At 32.9% G+C, this 20021-nt stretch overlaps 1 protein-coding gene across 3 annotated transcripts in view; it reads left to right on the plus strand.

The window, feature by feature from the left end:
- The window catches only part of ADAMTS6 (ADAM metallopeptidase with thrombospondin type 1 motif 6), a 140937-nt gene that overhangs the window by 74700 nt on the left and 46216 nt on the right, over positions 1-20021 (plus strand). For all 3 annotated transcript variants that reach the window (XM_079330496.1, XM_079330497.1, XM_079330498.1), the window contains 2 exons: positions 6117-6258; positions 16022-16129. In XM_079330496.1, coding sequence (XP_079186622.1) covers positions 6117-6258; positions 16022-16129 — 250 coding nt within the window. The remainder of the gene's footprint in view (positions 1-6116; positions 6259-16021; positions 16130-20021) is intronic.

Consider the following 20021-nt stretch of genomic DNA (forward strand, 5'->3'; position numbering starts at 1 on the left):
AGCTTCAGAGGCCAAGGTGGTTTGGAATTTATTTAGCTGTGTATAACAAGACAGGTAGGACATGAGGGCATTAAGTCCAAATAACCCAAGGAGAAACCTGGTCTGTGAGACCTTTTAGGTTTGTATCTTTGGACTTTTGCACGCATTTGGACCAGGCTTCATGGTACCACTTTAATGCAGCTGGAATGAATTTTGGTAGAATTTCATTAAATGTATTTTATGGTAAGGAAGATTAATGTGGATTTACTAGTTTAACAGCTCAGGTCACCTCTTGCTACTGTAGTTTTGTACTGAGGAGTAACCACGAAGTATTACCTGGAGGGTATCAGTTCAGTCAGGCAGTAGTTGGGAAAGCAAATTATTTTGCAGGAGTCCTGGAAGAGGGTGGAAAGAGGATGAATATGGCTCCAAGGATGACAATAAGACAAAGCAAAGTTGTGTAAAGCTAATAGGTCTACCAAAATAGGTCTCAGCAAGGATGATCAACCAGTGCAGTTACTGCAATGGCCAAAGGAATTTTGTTTTTTTTCTGGAGAGAACATTCCTTGAAGCACATAATAGCTGTTGTCTGCCAAGCTTATAATAGGTGTTGTCTATCAAGCTTTTAGTAGATTGAAAGATTGACATAATTCAGTTTATCCACTGAATTGTTCGTAAGTGCTTTGCAATGGTTTTAATTTCACTAACATTATATGGAACTAATTACAGTAATACTGACTGAGAATTGAAGGCTTGGCGGGCATTCTCAGGGGACAGAGATTTCTGTGAGATGAGTAGAAACCTGTAAAATCTGTTCATAGGAGAAAAGAACCAAGCCTAAAATTTTAGTGACTGAAAAACAATTAGTATTAATTTCATTCCATGCAGCATGTATATATATATATTCTGTTTTGTTATAAAAAAACCTGGCTGATTTCTGGAATCATAGCTCATTTTTCTTGTCAGTAACAGGAGAGGAGTTAAAAGAAGCAAGATGGCCAGATCTGTCTTTCAAAGGCAGGATTGTATTTTAAAGATGGAGGAGAACCAAGAATCTTAAATTATTTTAGTAAGATCTATCTCAGAAAATTCTTGGAGACACTCTATGATTGCCATACAGCACAATTTAGATCTTAGACTACAACTTTCTAACCCTGGCAGGAAGCCTATCTATCTTGGTCCAAGCAAGCCCATGCAGACAACATAGGGGGAAAAAAAAATCATTCAGTGTTCTGGTCCAGATATCATCTGCCCAAGAATCTTAAATATACAAGTGGATATGCAAGGTAAATATAGGATACATCTATATATGCCTTATATAGTATCTGTGGCACACTGGCCAATTCTCTCATACTTCAGAACTGTAAAGTAACTTCTGAAAAAAAGTATAAACCAAGACGAGTTTGGAAAGATAAAATCACATCAGTCATATAAAAATTTAATATCTCTTTTTACAAATCAGTGGAGAAAATTTGCAGTCAGTGTTATATGTTGACATTCACTTTGGATTATAATTTGCTTATTTTCTTTAAATTATACTAAAATTTAAATTATTTTTTTGGTAACATGTAATTAAAAAAACATGCACCCTCATTTGCTATAGATTTCTGAAATTTTGAAAGTCCTATGTTTTACTTAAAAGGCTACTTAGCTGAAAAAAAGATCTGGAAGTTTCTGTAATTATGGGATGGCAATTGGCTTGAGTGTTGACTTGGCAAGTATTACTCTTTGTCTACCTTTTGATTTATTTAAATATAATGAAATTGTAAAGGGCAGAATCAGCAGCAGATTTCCATTAACTTATTTGTAGAAGAGCTGATGAAATTAAATGATCGGTCCAGTATTTTATACTTTAGTACCTCCTGAACTCTTAAAACCAGATTTTGGTAGGAGGATGGTTTTGATAGATGAACCAAAAGATTTTTTCTTGGTATGGATGATGGATAATTATCCCAATGAATGAAATAACACTTTGGAACACGGGGAAGTGTGGGGGATAGTATGCATTATAGAAGCAGCAAATTACTACCTCCAAGCAAAAGGAAAAGTGTGTGATAGAAAGACTGTGCAAAATTACAAAATCTTTTGTATGAAATAATATTAAGACAGGCCCTTGGCATAACCTTGGCATAAAAGAATGGAAAGAAGTAGATTTTATCAGGAGAGTGAGCGGTAAAGCTGAATTTCCCTAACACTCAAGTAAGTTTTTACTTAGTAATTGCACTTGGCTTCATTTTAATTTTAAGCACACCAAATCCAAAACACAGTTCTGTTACTTATGTCTAGATTCTAAAAATATTTATGCTTAGATCTGTAGACTACTGAGCAATGTGCAGAGTTCACCCATTACTGTCAAGTAAAGCAGCTTCTGTAACTTTTTGTGCAGAGCTATAACCTGGTGCTTTTAAAAAGTCAGTTTTTACTTATAAATATGAAGTAAGAGTTCTGTTAGGAGCCAGATGTATTGGTATGTAAATAATTAATGGTATGTATATTTAAAAATGCTCTATGTTTTTAGTTAATAATTTTTACTATTGTTTTTTTCATATTTTATGGCTAATTTGGTATCAATTAAATAAAATATATTCTAACAATGTATTTATGTGTATGATTGTTTAGCTGTAACAGATATTCACAAATATTTATAATACATTTAATTTGTGATCATTAAGTGTCACTCGCATTATAGTCCACATCATTATTATGAATGAGGCCATTGCGTGATATTTAAAACCAATTTTCAGAGGCAACATTCTGGGATGTTTTCTTCAGCCATTGAGGGAGTTGGGGTATACTGTGTAAGTAAGGATATTAGGGAATACATACTGTAATAGGAACATAAACTCTGAGAGATCTACATCTGTGGTTTTTGCTTTTTCTCTTTATTGGTCTTGGATACAGCTATGGTATCTGTGCTGGGGTGGTGATCCTGAGTTTTGTGTTGTTCAGTCTGTAAAGCTTTATAAACATTTTATCTCTGGTTGTTGTTAATTTGGTTAAGCAGTTAGCAGTGATACCAGTCTAAAATTTTAAGCTTTCCTAGAATGTTCTAGTATCCTTGTTATCTTTTCAAAGAGAAGAGTAATTTACTGTCCTGTGATATTGAAATACAAAAAATAGTTTAATTTTTATTGTAGAGTGTTTTAAAATTATCTCTGGAGACACTGCACTGGAATACTGGGCTGAAATGACATCAAGCTTAGCTATTTTATAATTGAAACAAGCCCCAGTATGTCTCATAAAACTTCACAAAATTAACCTAAAGCTAGAAAAATGAGAAAATCTTTGAGTACTAGTAGTACCTTGTAGAGTAATAGAATGTAATGGTCAGTTCGAGATCATCTTGTTTCTGTTGCAGACATTAAAGATTTATCCATCCCATGTTCAAAAATGCTAGTGCTCTGCAGGGATATCCTATAGCTTTTTTGACTTGGTGCACATGCTTCCAATATAAGATAAAAGCACAAAAGCAATTGTGAGTAGAAATTTTCTAAAATTGTGGATATGAAGGTATTTGGGGCATTCTTTCCTATCCTTTTTCACATCTACACTTTTATATGCCTGACTGATAATAACTATTAGATCTCTGTTTATAAAGTTCTCCAAAATCATTAATCTTCTTGGACCCTTTTGGTTCATTCCCCTAGATTTAGCATAAATTTTTTTCTCAAGTATCTGGGTTTTGCTCTGATGGAACAAAGAAAGAGAGAACAGGGACATACAAGAGTATTGGACCATTCCCAAGTCCTGTAAAATTTTCTGGAAAGGTTAAATGGTCCTCAGCCTTTATTCATCCTTTGCACAGATTTGGTCAGACCTTTTGTTACCAATGAAAAGTCTCTGGTTTTATTAATGTGTTTATAAAGATCATGCCATTTCTTTTCCAGGATACTTCAGTTCCCACAATCAGTATCAGGGGTCAGTTTTGCTCAACTGCTTAAGATAAATAATAGAACAGAAGCAGAAGGGAAGACACAGATAAATTTTCAGTCTAGAGATTGTGATATAATGTAGCTAGTAAGAGAATGATTTCTCAGTAGTAATTTTTTCACTTAATTACTACAATAATTTTTCATTATAGTGCAAATCTGGTAATTAGAGCAGAAGAGTCATATTTTGTATTCAGTACATGCATTTTTGACATGCTTTTCTGACATTTTATGTCTTAAAGAGTAGGTATAAACTTTAATTTAGCAAATTTTAAGATTTAGAATGGGTTCTGTAATTTAATTTGGGCAGGGGTACATGTGGCTGTGGAGAGAAGTCACTGAAGGTAATGAAGTTTTTTAAATGCTGACGGCCCCTTGGTCATCTGTTTACAAGATCACAGTTAACAGTAATCTTGTAAACTCTGCAATATTGGAATCTATGGAAATGTTCCCATCATACAGCAATACTAGCTCAAGCTGGTGCCAAATGCTAAACTTCTCACTGTTTGTTTAAGGAAAGATTCTATCTGCAGTTTAGTCCAGACACTGCAGAAAAATCAGCTTATATGTCAGTTCTTTTAATACTGGAATTAACATGCACTCCTCATACACGCAAAATACAGCACTGAAATATTTGAAAAGATTGAAGGATATTTTCCTAACCTCTGCTGCTAGAAAATATATATACTTGCAGTAATTACATGAGATAGAGGGGAAAGTACACAATTTTTTAAATGCCAGAACCACACAGTTGTTATTTTAAAAGTAGATTTCAGCTGAGTGGATGCCTGGGTGTGGTGTGTATGCATGCATGCAGGTGAATCACAGAAAATTCCTTGAAATTTGTCATCAAATACTGTATTTTTTCAGTATTTACCTGGTTCTTGTATTAGTTGCTATTTGCCACCTTCTGAACTTGTTGGCAGAGATTTGTTTTTTTCATTTTTCCAAAGGATCTTTTGCAGTATTTTGAAGACTTGATCAAAATAGAGTTAAAATGAGAACATAAAATGTGTAGTTAAAGGACGTTTTTGCTCTTTTTTTATCTGCAGATGAAAAGTATAGAAAATTGGAGATCTCCAAAAAACAGTGTAGAACATTCACTTCTGAAATTACGTTCCTTTGGCAAGGTGCATGGAAAAGATTTGGAAAAAAACAGAACATAAGTGCTGGCAAAATTGGTAGGAATGTCGGAAAAAAATTTTAAGTGTTGCCATAAGAATTCTTTGAAAATCCTCACTTATTCACATGTGAAATGAAAGTAAAAAAGCATCTGTCCTCTTTTATGCACACTGACCCAATAAAACTGAATAATTGTATTTAGCAAAATACAAAGTTTTCTAAACAGAACTCAGTCTGGTTTTGGCTTTCTTTGTTATTTATTCCAATACACTAAAATATTGTGGTTGAATATGGGCATATTTTGGAAAAAAACCATCAACCACTGAACAAAACAGTGAATATAAAAAGAAGAAAATATTGAAGTTTGCAAAGATGATTCTTTTGGTTCCAACATGAATTTTTTAGGACTAAATAGTAATCCAATAAAAAAGATCTTGGACCCATAAATTTTTTTTTCACTCATTCTAGGTAAATTTGAAGTTCCTGCTGAATTTTTACCTCTGTAACCATTTTCTTCACTCAAATGGATGAAAAGTTTGCATGCTAAAGTCCTGATCCAATAAACATTTTGTCATGTTGAAACTCGAATATGTTTTAGTTTTGCATAAACCAGTTGAGCTGCTTCTATCTATAAGATTATACTTAGCTGTTTGAAGGATCAGAAGGGTCATTTCAAATTGTAAACTGAATTTCATGGATTTGCTTAATTTGTTTATTTTTCATTCTCTGACTAAATGTAGCTGCTCTTCAGCGAAAACAAATAGGAATCCTAAAGCAAAAAATGAAAATCAGTCTTGTGTGGCTCAGAAATTATCACACTTTTAAAAAGGATAACATATAAAATTATTTCACCATCTAAAATAAGCTTTTTTTTAAAGAACAATAATGAAAAATTATTTTAATTTCCTAATTCCCTTTAAATATTTTCTCTTGTTAATATGGGTGTACCTTCTTACTGTCTGTTTATTGAAATCATATTTGTTTCACACCCAGCACTGTTAAAAGTAAGAACTAGATACATGATATCATTACTGTGATTTGCAGTCAGTAGAATTCCTAATTGATTTGGTCCTTTATGTTGAACAGTTCGGGCCGTGGTACTTGCCTTGATAATGAGCCTCCCAAGCGTGACTTTCTTTATCCAGCTGTGGCCCCAGGTCAGGTGTATGATGCTGATGAACAGTGTCGCTTCCAGTATGGAGCAACATCCCGCCAATGTAAATATGGGGTAAGAAGTCTTAATCCTTATGCTGAGTGTTCTGCTTAGTCATTTGTGTATATTCCTTTACAGCATAAATCTTTAGTTAGTTGTAGTAGCGGGTTGCAGATTTCCAATAGCATGTCTGGTGCCATCATTTGTAAGCAAAGGGTTAATTTTAATCCTTATGCTGCAACTTTTGCTTGAGCCCTTTGTGTGTGCTGTACACTAAATGTGGGTAACGATGAGCCGGGTAAGCTGTTCTTTAATTGTAGGGAAAAAAAGAGCCCAGAACACTCGAGCCCAATCCTTGTAAAGTGTAATACAGGATTTTCCCTGATTTCAGTTAATTGAGGTCAGGTTTATGTTGTATTAGTCTTGAAACATAAAATCTGTTTTGTTGGCTATAACCTTTCAATATAAAACTACATTTTGAAGTTTCTTTTGTACTTGTATTGATTTATCAGATCTGATTTTATTTCCTTGTTTGTTTGTTTGTTTGTTTTTCCCCTGGCATTGAGTCCATTGCATCTCACATTATTCAGATATCTGTTTTGAAAGATGAATTATGGTTCTGGGAACAGACAAACATGAAGTTAATAGCTGGATAGAATACTGAGTAGCAAAGTACTAGCAAATATTTGGCTGCAAGTACCAGTGTGCAATAATTAAAGTAAATAAATTTACAGTAGAAATAAAAACCTTCACATGTAGGTCATTGTGTTACAAATATTTACTTTAAATCTCCCAGCCAAAAGTATGCAGTTAAAAGATGCATTTTGCGATGCTTGTTATGAAATACTCAGCTGAGACCACATTAAGTAAACATTGAGAATATATCTTATGGTTTAAAAGTAAATAGTTTCAATAATTTTGAACTTCTTGATTTAATAATTTTAAACTTTTAGATTATTCAGATAAAATAATGAAATAAAACAAGAAATTCCATTTTTAATATCTCTGGGTTGATAAGTACAGTATTATTCTTGGGATGCCTCTTTGGCAGATTGCATTTTGGAAAGGATCTAAGAACTGTGTAGCTGGCTAACTAGCTCTGAGTCTTCGGATTCCTCATCAGGCCTCTCTTGGCCTTTATTGTTCCTCTTTAGGTTCTCACTTCCCATCACTGTTTTTAATGGCCCTATTTCCTGTCTCTTCATCTAAGTCATACCATTTTTTATTTTTCTTTTTTCTTACAAATTTTTACCACAATCGGTTTTTTTTTGCAGACTAGGGAAATCTGCAGGTATTTAATCTATGATTTATAGCCCAGTCTTTGGAGACATACTGCATTTTAAATTAAACTGGAAAGTTCATAATGTGCAAAACCTAGCTTTTCCACATATATGTAGATTTTTTAAACACTGTTAAGCTGTGTAACCGTTGTTGTGATGATCATGCTGCACAGGACATTTTCTTTCTTACACCAGTTTCTAAACCAGAAATTATTGGAAGTAATGAAGATATGTAGGTTATCTTTGCTTTTTGCCTTCTGGTTTCTTTTTTTAAAAAGTTTATTTTTGGGAATCTTTTAGAGTTACGGAAAAGACGTTGACACTTAGTTGAGGCAATGTCTTCATGAAGTGAAGCTATGTCTGTATTAGCATGCCTACTGAATTGGTCTAGGGTGAGGTGTTACATCAGTGTGCCATCAATGTGAACATAACTTCCCAGTGTCTCAGAAAATAACCACCTTATTTTTTATCATAGGATTCAAACTACATATATTAATAAACAAGTTATTGTTGAAGTCTGGTAATATCCATTCTAAGAAATAATATGCATTTTAAATAGTATATATTTTAAAATATATCTGCCATGACCATAATGCTGTGCAAATGTGTCCATGATCATCATTATCTTAGAGATTTGAAGTGATAAATTTGAAGAAGGGGGGAAACAGCCTTTGGGAGATAGTAGTGCAGATGAAAATAACCTACTTTGAAAAGATTTATTTATACGTGAAAGGGTTTCAGGACTGAAGAGTGAAACTAGATCTAAATCCCAGGACAAGCTAAATCAAATAGTCAACTCTTTTATTATCAAAAGTAAACAGTCAGTGCTTCAGATATTTCTTTTCAATGTACTATTCAAAGAAGATGCCATTACTAGTTCATGGATCTCTTTTGAACAGACATGTGCAACTATGACGGAAAAACATAGCAAAAACCACCTAATTATAGTGAATGTAGCTCATACACTAGAGCTTCTTTCAATCATTTCTTTTAGCCCTTTTTATTTGAAGCATCTAGTAAAAAAAAAAAAATGTGTAGAGCAGGTTTTCCACCAGGGAGTTTTGTGACTTGAAATAAATTCCAAGTCTCAGAGAAAATTGCTTGAATTTTTCTCTTGCTCATGTTCTTTACTGATTTTTAGTGGCAAGCCATGACAAGAGAAACAGAACTCTGAAATCAAAATACATGTAGGCAGAAAATCTGCTGTGGCCTGTAATGAACCTGCTGATATAACTGGTGTTTTTAAAATAAATTTTAAAATCTTCACATTCTTTCTGCTTAGGAATTCTGCCATAATCTTCTAACCTTTAGAAAAAGGATCTCTTTCAACCATGTAGCTTAAATGTTAATCTGTGTTATTTGCCTTTTCTCCCATATTTCCTCATCTGCTCCCTCTGGATGTTAATTTAAACTGTTGCTTTAAATTACAGATCCTGTCCTAATTCTGCAATGAATTTTTTGCAGTTAAAGTTCTTGCTGTTCTTACGTAGGAATGTGGAGTTAAATACATGGAGAGGTATTTGACCAATTAAAGCATCAGAACTCAATTACTAAAGGGACTTCAAGATTCTGCTTCTGTGTGTGTTTGTTTACTGATAAGGGGATAATATAGCATAAAAAGGAGCTTTTCAGTAGTTTTGGTGCCACTTTGAGGGCTACTTGGAATTAAACTGTTTAGTTACATTTGGACAGAACCCTTCTAGCAAAAGTGTTGCAGTTATTGGTCAGATTTCTCTGAGTTGTTTAACACATTAAATGAGACAAGAAGTCAAGCTGATGTTTGAGCTGGACAAATAAAGCTATATTTTAACAAGGAGACAGTGATCCTTCTAGTGTCACATGTGCATTGTTCTTTACACTATACTATACTGTACCATACTATACTATACTACACTATGCTAATCTATATACTATGCTATATGTCTTCTGATACAGGGAAAATTTTACAGAATTTAGGTGAAGAAATGGGTATTTTGAATAAAAAAGTAAAAGGCAATGTCTCAAGCTATTTAAAATATTTCATTTAGAGTATAGTTTCACAAGAGAATGTTAAAGTTATGACTTACGGTCAGCCAAATTCAAATGGTGGAAATTGCACCAGGTAACTTACTGGATTCACAGTGGAAATTTTTGAGGTTGTTAGAAAGAGTGGTAGCTCCTCTTCAGTTATGTAACTGCTTGATATCCTACATCTTCTAGGATGATGCAGTGTGGATTTCCTTCTACTGATTGTCAGACGCATCTCAATTCTTTGCTCTTTGATGTTTTAGTTCCACTGATAGTTCAGAACCTACTATTGCTTTTTTGGTTTAGGTGATTGTAAGGGGGACCTTTCAATTGACTTCTGATCTCCTTATCCTTTGAGCATCTGTCTAGTAACCGTTGGCTGTCTCTGTATTAACTCAGGAATGAATTGCTGTCCTGAGGTTTAATTCCTCTGCTTTATGAGTTTAAATAGTACCTGGAAAATGCCTGAAGGTAACTTACTGATTTTGTGGTTCAAAATAATGCTTTGCTTTAGAGCTGGTCCCTATATTTTTTAGGACAGAGGCTAAAACCTCAGACATTTTAAAAGCAGTTAATACTTTATACATATGGTTGGTATTGCAGTGTTGCATTTTACAATCTGTGAAGCTGCTGGCTGCTAGCAGCAGGGTTTCATAGATAGTAGCTTACAATTATTTGGGGTTTTTTTTTGCTTTTCCACAAGCATTGGTCAGCTGACTTTAAAATCCAGGAGAGTAAACATGTTACTATATACCTATAGTTCTACAATACTTCCAACTAGGGCAAGAAACCTGAATTGTAATTGACCCTTGTAATTGGGTGATACGGATTTTAATGTTCATAAATTAAACTGTCACTTTTCTCATGAAGTATGGAAGTGGTTTACTCCCGTTAAATGAAGAGCTCAGTATTGAGATTGATGTAGGGTTTTTATGGGAAGGTAGAAGCAGAAGCAAATTCTGGAAGCCGGTGGTCTTTCACAAGGAAAGGCAGAGAAGCCACTGTTGTATTTTTTCACCAAAGGAACTCTTTTCCTTTTGTTCCCTTACTGTTGATATTGTTGATACTATGCCTAGGATAATGCATTTAGTTGGTCTTGGGCATAATAATAACTTACTGTAAAGTGCCTTTTTTGACCCTAACTTCATATATTATACCATAACTAAGTTGCCTTATACTTGTTTTTTAGCTGAGCGCATCTAGTTTCATCAGATAGATTTATATTGCATTGCTCACAAAGTGGTGTTAAAAGTATATGTAAGCAAAGGGAGGATTGAAGATACTGGTATCATATTCTGTCATATTTATCTTTTATATACACACGCACACACACACACACATATATACTTTTTTTTTTTAAAATTAATTTTGTTCCCTCCTTTTTTTAAGTTCGTGACATGTATGGCCAAGGGAAGTCTCAGAAGTTCCTCTCTTTTTTGAACCTAAAGCAGTTCTGTATCCTATTTTGAACAAGTTTCTGCAGTCCCCTTTTTTTCTTCCTTAGGACTATCCAGTCTCCAAACCCCACTCTTTCTCCCTTCCTTTTTGTCTTTGGTTTTTGCTTTCCCTCTCTTAGAAACACAGATGTCAGCACCAATGTGCCTGCATCTTATGAATACTGTAAAGAAAGGAGAAGCTGGTGATCAGAACAGGAGAAGTGCATTAGATGATTATAGAAGTAATAATGAATGAGATTCCAGATAACAGAATGTTGTTTGGATAAAAATGGATAGGATGCATGGGTTTGAAAGGGAAAATGGTACTTGGAGATGATTGACCTTGTAAGGGGTTCCTTTAGTTTCCCTTAGGTTCACATAAGCACCCCGGATTTATGAAAGAATGTTGGTAACATAATCCAAAGGTGGGACTTAAGTTTTGTATGCTATTTCACATTCTTTCAATAGTGAAGGACTAAAATGGTAACTTTCAGATGCTTATCTGAACAAAATTTTGTGAATTTCTGAAGTTCACTTACTAATTTGGGTCTTCTAATTCTAGTTGAGTTGTCATCTTCATTTCACCAATGAGCATGAAAATACTCTGTTGATAATTTTCAGGTCTTAATTGCAATTCAAGATGATTATTTTTATTCCCTGTTTTAGCAAATGCTCATCAAGAGGTGCAGCCTATTATAAATTAAACATGCTGAAGTAACAGACAAACCTAATTAGGTTTATGAAAATTTCATCTACAAAAGGAGAACCTCCTCAATTATCATAATATAATATGCCTTGTGAATTTATTTCCCATTTTTAAAAAAAAATTAATTTTATGGACTGAACTGTTAACATTTCTTGGAAGTTTTCATGAGTTTCAAAAACAAGGACAGCACAGCAATTAGATCTTTGCTCATATTACTGAGTTTTCATTGTGCTGTATTGTAACAATTTACTATGATTATAATATAGTATGATTAGGTGTTACATAATTTGAAATGCCTATATATAACTCTGCATGATGCAACAGAAAAAGGCTCCATCATTTATAATACTTAGGCAAAAAGAAGGTAATTTGATTTGCTGTGTTTTTTTCTCTAGATGGGTTCAGCTTTGTTTAATTTACTGCAAATACAAGCACCCGAATTCCAAACTGAAGTCATGGAACCCTAAGATACACCGTTACAGGTTGTCATCTATCTTGTCTTGATCTTGTGAAAGACCTCAGCTTCAGTTTATGTTTCCTGGATTTTTGAAACTTTTCCCTTGTTTGCTTTGCAAGTTAGTAGTTACTATATCCAGACATCTGGAGACTGACTTTAAAGTCATTTATGAATTTTCAGATTATGATTCTTTCCCTTAGTTTCATTAAATTATTCAAACAAATATAATGTTGGCAAAATATACATTATCTTCATCCTTTTCCATGGAAGAAAAGACTACCCTAAAAGGGTCACCTATTGGTGGGTGGGTGAGTGTTCATGCATGTGTGTGAGAGGGTGAAAAAAAACCAGCATACCTTCTATTAGTGATTTTGGGCCTGACTTTTTTGGGATAGTTTCTCATATGTTTTTAAGGCTGGCTTATTAGAAAGTATTGGTTAGGCATGTTACAGATAGTGGTGGTAGTAAGGAAATAGCTCCAGTCGATAACTAAAGTAGCAGCAGGTTTGTAGGGCTTGTGGGGTTGAACTGGAGAAGAGAAAGCTTTATGAACCTTTTTCAGAACTTCTATGTTTAACTTTCCAAGGTCAGCTGAAAATAAAGAAGACATAGCCACAGGAGTAACTGGTATAATTCTATTTTCATTTAATAAAATAGCAGCACAGATAGACTTTTAAGCTTTTTTTAGGTATCTTGTTTGTTTTCAAATTACTATTTATGTTATTTTTGCTTTCATGTACAGGGTGATAGAGAGTATACTTCAGATTACATATTTTCTTTTAAATACAGTACATTGGGGAAAAACAAATAATACCTTAGATCTGGCTATATTTAAAAGATATTGCAAAAGCCCTTTTATTACTGGGGTTTAATATAAATTATGTCTACAAATTGATACATTGTGTTATTTTTGTGAATTTTTGGTGCTTTGAATAATTTTTCTTTGAGGAAATGTTTTGTTGATTTTAGGATATTGCATATCTTTCTCAAACAGAACTCCTTCTGATTTAAGTAGAGGTTTGTGCTCACACATTAATAGTATGATAAAGCTTATAGTAATTTTACACTACTATCATTTTGTCTTTTGGGATTTACTGAGGTAAATTCCTGTTGAAATTATGGTCTGAAAAAAGGACTATCAGACTATGTCTGTAATAATATTTTGTTTTGACATACTGCTTCTCAAAATAATTTAGGAATAAATATTTTTCTCATTTTGCGAAGTAGGGAGGTGTGTTGATCTACTTGTAATCTTCCTACAAACAGACAAATTACTAAAATAGTTTTGGACTGTATTCATTAATTCACACCGTTGAATTAAAATGTCAGGCTGGTATTAGATCAGTGAATTAGAGGAGTCTAATGCACCAGAGAAGCCTGATAGACAGAAAAAATCCTATTGAAAGGAAATTGTGAAATGCTCTCATTTTTAGAGACAAATGGCAAAAACATACTAATTATAACTTCCACTCACAAGATAACATAGAGTAGGTATACTTGTGTAGGCATATCAGAAGTGAGATTCTGCATGTAAGCTCTTGAGCAAAACCACAGATTTTTGGATTCAAATCAATCTGAAACATAGATATTTTAAAACTCCAGACTGACATCCAGTCCTGATTTTTTTCCTTTTGTCCATATTGGAATGGTCAAAATCTTTGTTTCTTAGTGCAATTGAATGTTTTGCTTTTCAGAACATTGGAGCAAACTCCATGAAGTCAGAGCAGCTGTTAGCTTAGACACTTGAACTTGTTCAGATCTAAAATAAATAGAAAGTCACAAATAGAATTATCACAGTCTGATGCTTTTTAATTTGACAATGTAAACCACATAAAGCATGAGTGAATAGATCACACCAATTTTGTTCAACAAAATAAGGAAGTAAATTAAAGGTCAAAGTAAATAAGGCAGAATTATAACAGGAGGACCTCATACTGTGTCTGAAAAGAATACATTTTAGGTTTTCACTTTGAAAATTGTATTGTATTGAAGTTTGGATTCATGGTTGATTTAGATGTGAAACTGATTTAGTGTTGAATTTTAGCACCTTAGTTGCTGTGAAATTTGTAATCAAGTTATATTTTTAAAGAAGCTTTGTATTTTTTGCTACTTCTCTGTTTTATTTTAATTAGTAAATTTATTTATGTGTACCTTAATTTGAAAATGTTTCAGCTGAGTGAGAAAAAAATTTTGTTCAGCATTTTAAGTTAAGTAAGTATTTATACTGCTTGCATTTCTTTGTTGAAAAAAAAAATCTGAAAAGTTCTTCATTGGCTACAGGTAGACTTTTACAAGTATATCTCCCAAAACAGGCTTAATAGTTATAACTTTTCATAGTGCCAGACACTAAATAGGATCAACTAACTTAGGCCTAATTTTCAAAAATTGGATGGAAACTCCAGAAATCACCAATCAGTTTTCATTCCATATGATTTCAAACCATTCCTATAAGTCTATTTTTAAAAACGGTTTATAGAGAACATACCTTGATTATGCCAGCTGTGGAACTAAATACACTGTACTAACATCTCTGCAAGAATGGCGCCAGCTGATTTTAAACTTCGTAAATAATTTTGCATTTTTCAAGAAAAGATTCTATTGTTAAACTGTTGCTGCAGCAGCTAGAGAGTAATGTACAAATGAATCAATTTTTATATGCAGTGCAATGAAAGAAACATGAATCTCAGGGTAAAACATAACAGTTGGGGCTCTTGATATGTGCAGAGCACATTGTATAGGGTGTATAGGTGCCAGATTCATTACTTTAGAGAAACCTGGAGTGGAGGGCAATAACTCTAATTAATTCACACTGTCTTTTCCTTTCCCTTTTTCTTTCAAGTTGCACTACAGAATCTATACATTGATTTTTTGAAGGGCATTAATTCAAGCAGAAGTTAAATAAAATGAAACAGTAAGGATTATCATAAGATTATTTTAAAGATCTTGCTCTATTCCAAATTTTAAAAAATGCTTTAAAATATCAAATATGTATAAGAAAGTTGTGAACTCTTGCACAGATCCCAAAGTAATACAGCAAAGATTATTATGTAAGTAATTTACTGTGAAAGCAATCATGTTTTGATTCTTTTGTGTGTACACAGCTGAATCCAGGGGCAACTGAAGCAACTGTGAAGATTTACAGTGTCCACCCAATTTTAGATTATGCCCACATAACGAATTTCAACTCTTTGCTAGTTTTAACAATTTATCTCCAATATCAGCAGAAATGGCTTAATTTAAATTAATAAATGGGAAAACCAAATGAGAAAATGTGGTAGGAACAAAAAGATGATTTGAAAATCTCAGTTAGTTTAAAATAGGAAATAGGATAGGCTAAATCATTTATGAAAGAGCAGCTGCAAATCTAAAAAGCCTAAAGAAGCCTAAAGGAAATATTTTAATATGTAGGTTAGTTAGTTCTACCTGCACATGTAGTGCTTTAACAGGTGTTGCAGAAGAGAAATGCAGCTAGTCTGAGCTCCAAAACTTCCTTTTTACATAAAAGAAAGAAAAGTAATTGTTGCTCTTTCATATCTCAAAATTATTGGTATCCTTTTTGGCAGGTAATTTTGAGGCAGATAGCAGCCTTTATGGAGACTCTACAGCACATCTGAAGACTACTTCTATAACAACACTAAAATACACTAAGCCTAGTCTTAGCATAAATCAAGAAAAAAAAGCATTTATAAAACATTTTTTGCATGGCAGGTGTGAAAAACATATTATTGTCTAGTTTTGATGCTTCCATAATTTTTTTTTTTGGCAGAATATTTTTATGCAAAATATAAATGCTTTAAAATTGCTACCATCACAGCCATCTTTAGATTTCTCTCTCCAGACCCTGTCTTAATTGTCTCTGTTCATAACAAATTTCTCTATACATGTGTGTATGAGGACTGAAAGAAATTTTAGGCTTTTTTTCTGATCAACTTGCTTCTGCCTTCTTTCCTAGGAAGTGTGTAGAGAGCTCTGGTGCCTCAGCAAAAGTAATCGCTGTGTTACCAACAGCATTCCAGCAGCAGAAGGTACTCTTTGCCAAACAGGGAGCATTGAAAAGGGGGTGAGTACAAAAAATTTATTGTTTGAAGAAGCAGTTTATTGTTCAAGGACTAGAAGAAGAAAGAACTAAAAAATTAAAATATTTCACAGCAATTATGACAGTTCAAACAAAAGCTTAGTTTACCATAATGTATGTGCATCATAATAGAAAGCATCCTACAGAATTTTTTCACCATTGTTTTGTATTTGTAATTTAATAAAATATTTATCCTCTTGATAAAACTCTAGAGCCTGGATCAAAAAACAACCTCCAAACTGTTCTATTTACTATGCATAGTTTTTGAGTAATTTTTTTTATAAAAACTCTTCTGATTTAATCTTTATTTGATTTCACACCACTCTTCCATTAAGGATTATTACAGCTTTAGGTTTGCCATAGACTTTGAAAATGTGCAACATAAAGAGCCTGAACTATGTCATTTTGTTAAAAAGCAAAATAATTTTATTTTTTTCCATATAAGCCAAATTATACAAATCTATAGAAAAAATGATGACTCCATAAAAGGGTTTTATAAAAGCCTATATTTCCCAGTGACCTTACTATTTTGACTTTGAATTATTCTTTCACTATTCAGTTATGCTTGCATAACTGTTTAGCTTTATGGACTCTGATGTGCAGTCAGATAAGCTCTTCTACCTAACAGAAAAGTATAGAAAGTCAGTGTTACAATAGATACATTTAGCACTACAATATCTGTCTGAATATGAGACTTTTGATTTTAAAACAATCTCTGTATATCAGTAGTTTTGGACAAGAACATTAGAAGATTGTTTCTCAGTTACAAGGCAAAATCTATACAGATCTTAAAGAGGAGAGAAAAAAATATTTTAATTTATTTAAAAGATATGTACTGGAGAGGAATAAATGCATTTGACATACTTTTTTTTCAAGATAATATATTTTAGGCAGGTTTGTACAAAGTGAAGAGAGCTTGTTACATTAAACTGTTTCCAGTATCTGTCTGAGAGTGGCTGCATCTGTTCATGAGATTCAGTGATCCAGACTGGATTTTTTTCTGAACATCTATTCTCACTCTGACTTCTGTCATACTAGCTGAGCTGGTTTCAACAAAGATAACAGTGCATTTTGACATGCAATCTGATGTTTAAACCACAAGAATGAAAGATTTTGGGCAACTGTCACAGTTTATTAATGCGTGTTGACAGCTTCATTCAGGGCCCATGACCTGCTATCGTTCTGATGGCTTTTCAATGCTGGGTTTGGAAATATTGGTAAACCATGCAAAGTAAATTTATTGAACTGGTCATTTTAAAAAATAGAATGAATAGAGTTAGCCAATAAAAACAGAGAGACTTTCACATAGCACTAAAAATGTTACCTTATACTAGGGTAATAGAAAATGTTAGAAGCCTTGCGCTTAAATCAACAGTCTAGATTTATTTTGGAACCATCCTCCTTTTCAATGACAAAGAGTAATTTACCTCAATTTATGTTTTTTAAACCATGAAACTACAAGTTAAGATCCTTTTAGACACTGTTGATCTATTCCCATGTCAAGAGATTTTAATCAGTTTGCTCTCTACCAAAAATCTTTTTCCAGTCACCACTATCTTGTTCAACTGTTAGATTTTAGAGGGAAATGAGAGAATCCATGTCATTTTAGAAAGATAAACCTGTTAATCAAAAATGCCTTTTAACAACAGAGAACTGTGTTTATAAACTGTATCCACAAAGCTTCCTGTGAATTAATAGTTCCTGGTAGCAATAAACTAGAAATCATGAGCCCTTTCCAAATATGTAATTTCCTTTCCCAAAGAGTAATGTGAAATAAATAGGTTACTGCGCTGTAACACCTTCTTGTTGTTGTTATTATTATTATTGCTACATTTGTACTGCAATCATGCCTAAAGGCCCTCACCAAGTTAAGCTTATTTGATAGATTCTGTCCAAATATATAATAAATGAAATTTCCAGCTCTAAAAACCTAACAAGATCTCAGAATATTTAATTGTATTTAGATATTTATTTATATATTATGTGTAACGAAAAACTCAAAGCATTACTTGATGCAATACATATTAATATTTTGTTGGCAGAATTAAAATAGCGTGATCTTATATAATAAAACATTTTTTCAGCTGTTTTCAAAAACCTGTCAAGATTTTAACCCTTTGGGTTGAAATTTTCCCTGATAGACATCTGCTTACACCTGAGGGTTTTTAGGGTGTTTTCCATGAGAATTATTCAGCTGTCTTCTGCATACAGAGAAAAACAATAAAATGGTTTCTTGTTACATCTGTTCTGTTTTGAAGCTTTAATATGTTCATGGTTTGGTGAAGAGTTTTACAAATCAGCTGGGTTCAAAAAGGTACTCTTTTCCTGTTTTGTAGCAAGAAGTTTAAATAAGCATAAAGTTTCTCTCTGGTATTCCCAGAGATGTGTTTTTGAAGGTAAATTAACTGACAGATTTTAAAAAACACACTGATGAAGAAACTGTGCTTATAAAACAGTAAAACAAAACTTATAGGAATACTTATGTCATGTTTTAATTTAAAGTAATTAAAATGGCGACCCTTTCTGTAGATCATAGGTTTTATCCATGCTAGGGATGTAAAAGAGGGGGAAATATGCAGAAAATAAAAATGCAGTGCTGAAAGGACAGTTTACCTCACTACATTATGGGATGATTTATCTTCTCATTGGACATTAACATAAGATAAATGTAAGTTATTATTGAACATTATGCTTTCTTGCAAAATAATTGCAGAATCATTAATTGAAAATTAGGAGTTAAAATTTAAATTTACACTGATGTTTTTCTTTCTCATACAAAATAAGAAAACAATTTTTCTCAATATTAGAATACTGACTGTGTGATTTTTCTAAAATCATACTGTTATAAATGTTCATTCTGTTAAGCAGCTAATACTCATAAAAGTGATCTCCCAATGTGCCACCATATTTTATTTTATTTTCATTACTCAATTCTTCAGGAAAAATTTCAGAGGGTTTATTGTCAGAGATTTGCATATTTTATGCATATTTGAATGTATGACTGTTATCTTTCTGCTGAAAAAATGAAAAATTATTCTTTCAATGTTAGAAAATAATTAATTTTTCAGATCTAAACATTCCATGAAGACCTGTTCTTTCAAAATAGCTGCCACCTCCCCTTCCTTCTTCATATGGTGATTATTCAACAGTCCTAACCTCATTATAGCAGATGAGGTTGCTGTCATTTGTGGAGGTAACATATTTCTATAGTCACATTGGAAATAATGACGATTTTTGACAATTTTAATTACTCTGGCAGAGATTCTATGCATCAGTGGCTTCTAGTGAAAGATTAATTTTTACTGGAAAATTAAGAAGAGACACAGAGGTGAGCATTAAATCCTCAGATTTATGTTCAGTAGAAGAGAAAATGAGGCATTTAAAGAGATTTTACAGGGCAGCATGGAAATGTGGAAGACAATGTTTGCATGAAAGTGGAAACTACACACTATAGGGATTTTATACAGCTTTGGAAAAATAAGGCAGGGAAATTTCACCTGTCCATTTCCTCTGTAGTTCTAACAGTATAGAATTAGGATGGTTTACAAATTCATTTCTATATATGTGATATTCTTATGAGTTGAACTTTAAATCTGAGTATCTTGCATTTCTTAGTCTGGATCTTGATATGGTTGTAATTTATGTAATATAATTTAAGTTATATTTAAATTATTAAAAACAAGTAATTAGTTGCTTACAATTTTACTCTTAGAACCATTTTCATTTTTAGCTTTTGACTTTAGCATTAGATATCTGTTCATGCACTTTCGTGGCATCCTTAATACATTATAACAAGGAGATTTTAGTATTTAGTAAGTGGAATTTCTATTAATTAATCACTGTGAACAGAAGAAAAACATGATTTTAGGCACTCTTC

Source organism: Erithacus rubecula, assembly GCF_903797595.1.
Source record: "Erithacus rubecula genome assembly, chromosome: Z".
NCBI lineage: Eukaryota > Metazoa > Chordata > Aves > Passeriformes > Muscicapidae > Erithacus > Erithacus rubecula.